Raw genomic sequence first — 10,265 nt, forward strand, 5'->3', positions numbered from 1 at the left:
TTTTGTGTCTTTTTAAAATAATTTTGTGTCTTTATTAAATAATGTTGTCTTTTTTAAATAATTTTGTGTCTTTTTTAATAATTGCTTGTTTTTTTTTAATAATTTTGTGTCTTTTTAAAATGATTTTGTGTCTTTTTTTAAATAATTTTGTCTTTTAAAAAAAAATTTGTGTCTTTTTTCTGTCATTTTGTGTCTTTTTTTAAATAATTTTGTGTCTTTTTTCTGTCGTTTTGTGTCTTTTTAAAAATAATTTTGTGTCTTTTTTAAATAATTTTGTGTATTTTTAAATAATTTTGTCTTTTTTCTGTCATTTTGTGTCTTTTTTGTCATATTGTGTCTTTTTTAAGTAATTTAGTGTTTTTTCAGTCATTTTGTGTCTTTTTTGTAATTCTGTGTATTTTTTGGTCATTTTGTGTCTTTTTTGTCATTTTGTGTCTTTTTTAAGTAATTTTGTGTCTTTTTTGGTCGTTTTGTGTCTTTTTTAAGTAAATTCGTTTTTTTTCAGTCATTTTGTGTCTTTTTTTGTCATTTTGTGTCTTTTTTGCTAATGTTGATACTGCCTCCAGCTAATCCAGGTAATTAGAGTTTGGGACCCCTGCTCTAACAGAACTTCTTCTTGGTTCCTCCTGCAGGAGGATACATCTGCTTGTCTCGGTCGGACTCAAAGTCTCAGTATGGAAAGAAATACGACGAGTCTGTGATGAAGGAGCTGCAGTGGATGGAGACGGAGAAGCTGTGGACTCCTGTAGACGTCAGAGACATGAACCAGTACATGATCGACTTCCACAACCAGCAGGACCAGCAGCAGGACCAGTTCCTCACTGGGACCATGAACCTCTACAGGAAGCCCCTCAGTTAGCCTTCAAGTGTTCATTTCATCATTCATGGTATTCAATAAACGTTGTGATAACTGACACGATGATTTAGTGAGAATCAGCAAGAAAGAAAATATATCAGATTATCTACTAAAAGGTCAAATGTTTCATATGTTGAATCCTGAAAACTAAAAGTAATGTTTTCTAAAAACCTTCGTTAACAAGTGATTATCAATAAATCAATGGATCAAAGCAGCAGAGTGTGTTTTACTGTATTAACATGTATAAAGTCGCCTGAAATAAATATGTGGAATTACTAAATAAAAATAATAATATCATATTTATATGTTCATTTATTTATTTTAATATAACATTATATGACAATCCCTAATAAAGAGTGTCTTTCTTTGTGAGTTTTTATGGATATTTCTGTTTATTATTTTTTATTTACAATTTATGTTTTTTTTCTACAGTTTTTGTAATGTTTTTAACATTTTTTTTTAACTGTTTTAAATTTTTCAAAACCAATTTAAAACAATTTATTTAACTGTTTATTTTAAGTATTTTTCATAACTTTTTTTTTTATTGTTTTGTGCTTTTTTTATTTAAAAAAATATTTTTTTAACAGTTGTTTTTAGTTTTCAAGCATTCTTTGTACTGTGCTTTATTTTTTAAAACAGTTTTAAGAGTTTTTTAAAAACTTTTTTAAATATATAGTTTTAGTGTGTATATATATATATATATAAATATATATATTACTGTTAACTTTTGTATTTTACTGTATTAACTAGTTAGTTTTTTATTGTTTTGTTTTACCATTTTAACTTGTTTTTAAACAGTTTTCTGTTTTCTTTCACCGTTTGTTTACTTTTTTTATAGACTTTTTCTCTGTATTTGACAGTTTAAAGAGTTTTTAAGAGGCCGAAACACCATAAAAATGACCCAAAAACTGTACTCAACATTTCAGATCGTTTAAGGTTTAAATTAACGGATGCTGTCATGTTATTTGTCCAGTTTTATGTTACATCAGTAGCATTAATCAGTCTGAGGCCAGAATAAAGAGATTTATCAGTGATTTAACGTGAATAAATGGAACTAAAGGAGGTGAAATAACTGATAACAACCCATATAACATGAAGCTGTAGAGGAGTTTCTCAACATCTTCACAGTTTATTATTAATATGTGAAGATAAAAACAGCAGTGTGAGGCTGAAGGTTTCCTCCTGTACAAGCTGTCAATCATTGAGCGTCCAGGAGATCAATCAGAGTTAATGATCCATCATAAATGTTTATGATGATGTCACATTACCTCCTGTCCTCAACTCACACCTTCAGAGACATGAAGCGCCTGAAGCAGCCAATCAGGACGCAGCTGCAGGAAAACCTGCTCCTCCGGTACACACACACACACACACACACACACACACACACACACAGACACACATTCTTGTACTTCTATCTTTGTGAGGACCCTCATTGGAACAGTGAATTCCCTAGCAAGGTTATAATAGTTTTAGTGTTAGTTTTAGTTTTTATTAGTTTAGTTTTTATTAGTTATAGTGTTTTGTAATGGGGTATTTGTTGGGCGGGAGATTAAAAGAGGTCACAGTAAATGTATTTCCTTTGTCCGATCCATCTTCATTATGTATGAAAAAAGTTGACAAAGACAAAACTGAAGGACATTTTCACTATAATTATAGTTAGTTTTGTAACCACACAATACAGTTTCAGTTAATTATCTTTTTTTTTTTAAACTCTCAGTTTTTTTTTCAGTTAACGGAAATGTTTTTTCAATTCTAGTTTTCATTATTTTGTTTCATTTTCGTTAACTATAATAACCTTGTTCCCTAGCCCCTTAAGTTAACCCTAACATGAACCTAACTGTAACCTTTAACCCTAAAATAAAGTCTGAAATCTCAAAAAAGCCTTTTAAGAAGTGAGAACTGGACGAAATGTTCTCACTTTGCAAAAATGTCCTCACTCTGTTCTGTACAACACACACACACACACACACACACACACACACACACACACACACACACACACACACACCCACCCAGGTGAGTTCATGCTGTACTCTTATATAAAGGAGATAAAGAGTTGAGGACTGAGTGATTATCGTCTGTGTGACTGATCAGGACTCATCATGTCTGACAGCAGCAGGACCGTGGAGCAGCTGAAGACCCTCCTCCGGTCCTGGGAAGGTCTGGACGCCCAGCAGATGGTGAAGTTCTACGACGGCTGGGCCGAGACGTACGAGCAGGTGAGTGATGAGAATCACCTGAAACATCAAACGCTTGGTGTTCACTGTGAGAACTCTTTCAAGACTCTGGGATTATTATATTATTATATTGTTATTATTATTATATGAGTGATTGTGATGAAGCCAGTCTAAGTGCTGTCTGTGAAGATTATAAGGACATTTATTTATTAACCCATTTAAGGCTGGAAAGCATTTCCACATTTCTACCATTAAAGATGGGGGCGCTGTTGTGTTATTCTACCGTTAAAGACGGGGGCGCTGTTGTGTTATTCTACCATTAAAGATGGGGCGCTGTTGCGTTATTCTACCATTAAAGATGGGGCGCTGTTGTGTTATTCTACCATTAAAGACGGGGCGCTGTTACGTTATTCTACCATTAAAGACCGGGCGCTGTTGTGTTATTCTACCATTAAAGATGGGGGCGCTGTTGCGTTATTCTACCATTAAAGATGGGGGTGCTGTTGCGTTATTCTACCATTAAAGACGGGGCGCTGTTGCATTATTCTACCATTAAAGATGGGGGCGCTGTTGCGTTATTCTACCATTAAAGACGGGGCGCTGTTGCATTATTCTACCATTAAAACCGGGGGCGCTGTTGTGTTATTCTACCATTAAAGATGGGGGCGCTGTTGCGTTATTCTACCATTAAAGATGGGGGCGCTGTTGCGTTATTCTACCATTAAAGACGGGGGCGCTGTTGCGTTATTCTACCATTAAAGACGGGGGCGCTGTTGCGTTATTCTACCATTAAAGATGGAGCGCTGTTGTGTTATTCTACCATTAAAGATGGGGGCGCTGTTGCGTTATTCTACCATTAAAGCCGGGGGCGCTGTTGCGTTATTCTACCATTAAAGATGGAGCGCTGTTGCGTTATTCTACCATTAAAGACGGGGGTGCTGTTGCGTTATTCTACCATTAAAGATGGGGGCGATGTTGCGTTTTTCTACCATTAAAGATGGGGGCGCTGTTGCGTTATTCTACCATTAAAACCGGGGGCGCTGTTGCGTTATTCTACCATTAAAGACGGGGGCGCTGTTGTGTTATTCTACCATTAAAGATGGGGGAGCTGTTGCGTTATTCTACCATTAAAGACGGGGGCGCTGTTGTGTTATTCTACCATTAAAGACGGGGCGCTGTTGTGTCATTCTACCATTAAAGCGGAAAGCTGATATGTCGTTTTGTAGTATTTGTAGTTTTTTCCACCTATTTTCAGTCTCTTGGCCAATGAAATGCATCAGAATACATGTAGGAGTGTCACAATGCATCATGGGACTTTTCCAGAACTTTGAAATCATCACCCAAAATGACCAAAAAAAGACCCAAAATGACCAAAAAAAGACACCATGTTCATGAGAATCACCAGAAAGATCAGAGAGAAACCCAATGCTTGGTGACTGATCTTGAGAGAAGTTGAAGCCACGAAGAAAATAGTCAAAATAACAAGAAAGAAGTCAAAATAACGAGAAAATAGTCAAAATAATGAAAAAAAAATTGAAATCACGAAAAAAAGTCAAAATAACTTGAAAATAGTCAAAATAATGAGAAAAAGTTAAAGTCACGAGAAAAAGTCAAAATAACGAGAAAAAAGTCAAAGTCACGAGAAATGATGCAAAATGAGAAAAAAAAGTCAAGATCACGAAAAAAAGTCACAAGAAATAAGTCAAAATGAAAAAAAATTGAAATCATGGATAAAAGGTCAAAATGAGAAAAAAACGTCGAAATCACGATAAAAAGTCAAAATAACGAGAAAATAGTCAAAATAATAGAAAAAAGTCAAAGTCATGAAGAAAAAAAGTGAAAATGGTTGTGAACTCTTGCAGGACTTGGGGATCATTAACTACCGAGCACCGAACCTGGTGGTGGACTTCCTGATGGAGCACCACCCGGCTGGCCCCGAGGACGCTCTGGTTCTGGATGTGGCCTGTGGTTCTGGACTGGGAGCCAAACTGGTGAGAACAAAACGCTTCACATCTCACCTGATCAACGGTTAACCGCTCAGAGCATCTTAGTAAATTAGAATATCATAGAAAGGTTTATTTATGTCAGTAATTCAATAACACATTATATATATATCCATTACACACAGAATGAAACAAACAACATTTCTTTTTTTTGGTCATTTTATATCTGTTTTTGGTCATTTTACGTCTTTTTTTGGTTGTTTCACGTCTTTTGTGGTCATATCATGTCTTTTTTCTACATTTTACGTCTTTTTTTTTGTAATTTTACGTCTTTTTTTGGTCGTGTCCAGATGTTTGAGCAGGGCTTCAGACACTTTGTGGGAGTGGACGGCAGTGAAGTGATGCTGCAGAAAGCTGCAGAGAGCGGACTCTACCAGGACCTGAGACTGGCCTTACTGGGGACAGAACCACTACCAGCACAGACTGGTACACACACACACACACACACACACACACACACACACACACAGACACTTCATCCTCTGATCCTCATGTTATCATGTTAGGATGTTCAGGATGTTGTTGCCATGGTGACATTAAATGACGCTCTGTCGGAGACATGGACGTTCTGACAGAGAAAAACCAAAGCAACAACATGGAACATGACCCCTCCTTATCCTCGTGATAAATGTCAGACATTGTAAACACATAATAATAATAATAATAATAATAATGTGAGTGTGTCTTCCTGAGGACAGCAGCTGATAACAGCTCTGTTAGTGTTATATAATGTTTCAGAGAACTTCAAACAGTTTATGGTTCCTGATATAAACTGATAAGATGTTTACCTGAGAAACCAACGAGCAGAAAGTTATTAACTTATACAATGTTATTTATTGTATTAGGCAGAGTCCTCCTCACTGCACATCCTCTTTCACACACACACACACACACACACACACACACACACACACCAATGAGAGTCACTACAACACAAGCAAAGATGAAGTCTTATACTAAATCTATTTGAGCTTGTCTCCAGTTTTACTTGGTATATCATCATCAAACTGAAACTGGCCTCATGGAGTTTACAGCCAGAACTTTAGAGGTAAATGTACAGTAGGGCTCCACGCTGCTTTGTTTTATACTCTGATGGAGGCAACAAGTCTGGATTATTTGGAGACTTTGGAGACTCCACAGGGTTAAAGTCAGCTGAAGACTCCTCCAGGAGTTAAAGTGGTTTAATAAATCTCAGACCCTTCTTAACTTTCCACCTCTAATTATCTGCAGCGGTGGACTCGTCGACACAAGATTCAAATCCTTAATATCAGCCTCTCCTGCCATTTTGTGTCTTTATAGTCATTTTCTGTGTTTTTTGGTCATTTTGTGTATTTTTTTTGGTCATTTTGTGTCTTTTTTTGTCATTTTGTGTCTTTAAGTCTTTTGTGTCTTTTTTGGTAATTTTTTTGTCATTTTGTCTCTTCTGTGTTTTTTTGGTCTTTCTGTCTTCACATTTTGTGTCTTTTTTAGTAATTTTGTGTCTTTTTTAAAGTAATTTTTAGTAATTTTGTGTCTTTTTTTTAGTAATTTTTAGTAATTTTGTGTCTTTTTTTTGGTCATTTTGTGTCTTTTTTTAGTCTTTTTTAGTCATTTTGTGTCTTCACATTTTGTGTCTTTTTTAGTCATTTTGTGTCTTTTTTAAAGTAATTTTTAGTAATTTTGTGTCTTTTTTTTTAGTCATTTTGTGTCTTTTTTTTGTCATTTTGTGTCTTTTTTTAGTCTTTTTTAGTCATTTTGTGTCTTTTTTAAAGTAATTTTTAGTAATTTTGTGTCTTTTTTTTGGTCATTTTGTGTCTTTTTTTAGTCTTTTTTAGTCATTTTGTGTCTTTTTTTTAGTAATTTTGTGTCTTTTTTTAGTCATTTTGTGTCTTTTTTAGTCCTTTAGTCCAACATAAAATGTGATTTTGAATCTTTTTTTTTTAACTTATCTTTATGGAGTTTACAGCCAGAACTTTAGAGGTAGATTTACAGTAGGGCTCCACGCTGCTTGGTTTTCTAGTCTGATGGAGGCAACAAGTGATCCTGTTAGTGTCAGTAGAGGGACCTGTCTAAAGCCAGACTGATCTGGATCGTACAGGTTGTCCTTGGAGAGGAACCCGGAGACCTGGTTCTAGACTCCAGAATGTCACTGTAAGGTCACAGGTTCTTCTCTGCACGGAGCACATTAACTCAGCTGTTAACACTGTTTACATTAAGACAGAGAAGGAATGTTGCACTCTTTAGGCCTGCTCGCTCTTCATGGACGTATAAACCCACACAGTGTTAGGCAGGGCTCTGCTCATTCCTATGAAAGCTGCTCAGTAAAAGTTCTTCCTCTGTGCATCAATATCTCTGGATCTTCTGCCTCTATTGGAGCAGCACATTACAGACTTCTACTTGCTTTTATTTCCTGTAAGGTTTTTGTTTTACTCCTATAAATGGATTCTCATGACTCGATGGAATAGTTAGATAGTTAGTAGCTGGATGTCTGGACACTTCAGGGTCACTGCAGAACTTTTTCAGACTCCTGTGTTTTTACACACGTTTTTTTAGTGATTCAGTTTAAGGCCACGGGTCATTTTATTCTCTAATCAATGTGTAACTACTTCTAGTAGCCAGATTGAGCCAGTGTGACTCTCTCTCTTCTTACAAACTAGTTTGTGACGCCATTCATGTTGTGATATTTCACCAAAGACGAACTTGTGGATTTGTGGTTTATTTACAAAGGAACCTGTTTAAAAACTGATAAACTCTGTTTGACTCTGACAGATACAACATTTCTATATTTATTCTCTATAATAAGACAGGATCTACCTTTTCATACACACACACACCTGACTCCTCTTTCTCCTCCTCCTCCTCCTCCTCCTCCTCCTCCTCCTCCTCCTCCTCCTCCTCCTCCTCCTGTCTCAGGTGTGTTTGATGTCGTGGTAATCATCGGCGCTCTACGTGAAGATCACGTGCCGGTCAGTATTATCAGGGAGCTCCTCGCCGCCGCCAAACCAGGTAAGCACCAGACCATGAACTCCCTCAGAGACTGACTGGTTTAATTAATGGTATGAAAACATCTGAGTGGGAAAAAGGAAGCACAGAGTGTTATTGTATGCAGACGATTCACTATTACATGTTGGTAACGCCCAAATTCTACTACTCTAACTTCTAGTCAAAATTCATTCTTCCCTCTCACATACACAAAATATTGCGAATGTGAGAGGTAAAATTGTGTAAAACTGTGAATGTGAGAGGTATTTTTTGTGAATGTGAGAGGGAAAAATGAATTATGGCATAAAGCTTGACTCTACACTGTAAAAAAAAACTGACAAAAACTTACCGTAAAAATATAACAGTAAACAACCGTAAGTTATTTTACAGATGTTTCTTTAAAAATACAAAAGACATACAATAAATATTTGTAAAACAACCAAGTTTTTTACAATTTATTTTTTACAGTTTTTTACATTAAATCTTTCACTGTAAGAAAACAGAAAGTTAATTTTATATTCAGCAATATGATGTGTATTCTTTCTTCCTTTTCTTTCTCTCTCTCTCGCTCTCTTTTTTTTTTACATAGATGTTTTTTTGCAGTATTATTCAAAAACTTAACAGTCTTGAATGTGAAATTGCACTTGCAAATAGTGTCGTTAGTGGCGTCCTGTTTTAATTTTAGTCTTAGTCTAGTCTTTGTGTCAAGCTGTCATTTCTGTTTTTATTAGTTTAATATGATAAATTAATTATTTTAGCCAGAATTATCCGTGACTTTCGTCTAGTTTTAGTCAACGAAAATTGTATTTCAGTCTATTTTTAGTAATGCAATTCTATTTAACTCAGTCAATATAGTATCAGTACCTAGTATTATAGATGAAACCAAAGTCTTCTTTTAGCCAAACCCATTTCACTATTTTAACAAGGTTGTCTTGCAAACCCTGTAAAATACAATCATTTTCTGTAAAATAACAATTTTTATAGAGCAGTCTTTAGGATGTGACAGAAGGAGGAGACTGAACATTTAAAAACCTTTAGTTGTCCTGCAGGAGGACACATCTGCATGTCCAGGGTGGACACAAAAACAGAGGGGGCGAAGAAATACATCGAGTGTTTGGAGAAGGAGCTGCAGCAGCTGGAGGCGGAGGGACGGTGGACGCATGTGGACACCAGAGACATGGACAAATACATGATGGACTTCTACAGCGAGCAGTACCTCAGCGGGACCATGTACCTGTACAGGAAGCTGCAGGACGCATAGATCCACCAGTTAAAGACCCGATTACTGAGCACAGATCCTCTCCACCGGGCTTCTTTCTACTATTCTTCTGTTTCTTCAGAGTTTTAATCACAAACAATAAAAAGGTATCAAACCGACCGGCTCGTCCAGGACCAGTCTGCTGCGACTTTTCTAAGGGTTTCACCAAACGGTTTTACAATTATTCGGCAAAAACACGTCAAAAAATCCCCCCAATGTAACCCTATGGAGAGGCCAGAGTGATGATGTCATCTCTCTCCTCCTACTCCTTTTCCTCTTCATTTTCTTCCTAACTCCCCACCTCCTTTTCTACCTCCACCTCCTCCTCCTCCTCAGTTTCTTCCTCCTTCTCCTCCTCCTTTTCTACCTCCTCCTCTTCCTCCTTTTCTACCTCCACCTCCTCCTCCTCCTCCTCCTTCTCTTCCTCCTCCTCCCTGTTTTCCTCCCTCGCCTCCTCCTCCTCCTCTTTCTCTTCCTCCACCTCCTCCCCACCTCCTTTTCTTCCTCCTCCTCCTCTTTTTCCTCCTTTTCTAGGGGTTTCGACAAAGGGTTCTGAAATTATTCGGCAAAAACACGCCAAAATATCCCCCCAATGTAACCCTATGGAGAGGCCAGAGTGATGACATCATCTCTCTCCTCCTCCTCCTTTTCCTCCTCATTTTCTTCCTCCTCCCCACCTCCTCTTCTACCTCCTCCTCCTCCTCCTCACTTTCTTCCCGCTTCCCTTCCTCCTCCTCCTCCTCCTCCTCCTCCTCACTTTCTTCCTCCTTCTCCTCCTCCTTTTCTACCTCCTCCTCTTCCTCCTTTTCTACCTCCACCTCCTCCTCCTTCTCCTTCTCTTCCTCCTCCTCCCTGTTTTCCTCCCTCGCCTCCTCCTTCTCCTCCTCCTTCTCTTCCGTCTCCTCCTCCTCCTCCACCTTCTCTTCCTCCACCTCCTCCCCACCTCCTTTTCTTCCTTCTCCTCCTCTTTTTCCTCCTTTTCTAAGGGTTTGGACAAACGGTTCTGA

At 37.4% G+C, this 10,265-nt stretch overlaps 2 protein-coding genes across 2 annotated transcripts in view; both read left to right on the top strand.

Moving 5' to 3' along the window:
* The window catches only part of LOC131976807 (methyltransferase-like protein 27), a 5,674-nt gene extending 4,418 nt beyond the window's left edge, over positions 1–1,256 (top strand). The window contains exon 6 of the mRNA XM_059339972.1: positions 633–1,256. Coding sequence (XP_059195955.1) covers positions 633–859 — 227 coding nt within the window. The 3' untranslated portion in view covers positions 860–1,256. The remainder of the gene's footprint in view (positions 1–632) is intronic.
* Positions 1,257–2,961: 1,705 nt separating this feature from the next.
* Positions 2,962–9,481, top strand: LOC131976808 (methyltransferase-like protein 27). Its single transcript, XM_059339973.1, has 5 exons — positions 2,962–3,078; positions 4,899–5,027; positions 5,330–5,465; positions 7,932–8,024; positions 9,050–9,481. Exons 1-5 carry the CDS (start codon positions 2,962–2,964, stop codon positions 9,259–9,261), a joined length of 687 nt encoding a protein of 228 aa, XP_059195956.1. The 3' UTR covers positions 9,262–9,481.
* The last annotated feature ends 784 nt before the right edge of the window (positions 9,482–10,265 follow it).

The sequence above is a fragment of the Centropristis striata genome, chromosome 8 (genome assembly GCF_030273125.1).
Source record: "Centropristis striata isolate RG_2023a ecotype Rhode Island chromosome 8, C.striata_1.0, whole genome shotgun sequence".
NCBI classification, from domain to species: domain Eukaryota; kingdom Metazoa; phylum Chordata; class Actinopteri; order Perciformes; family Serranidae; genus Centropristis; species Centropristis striata.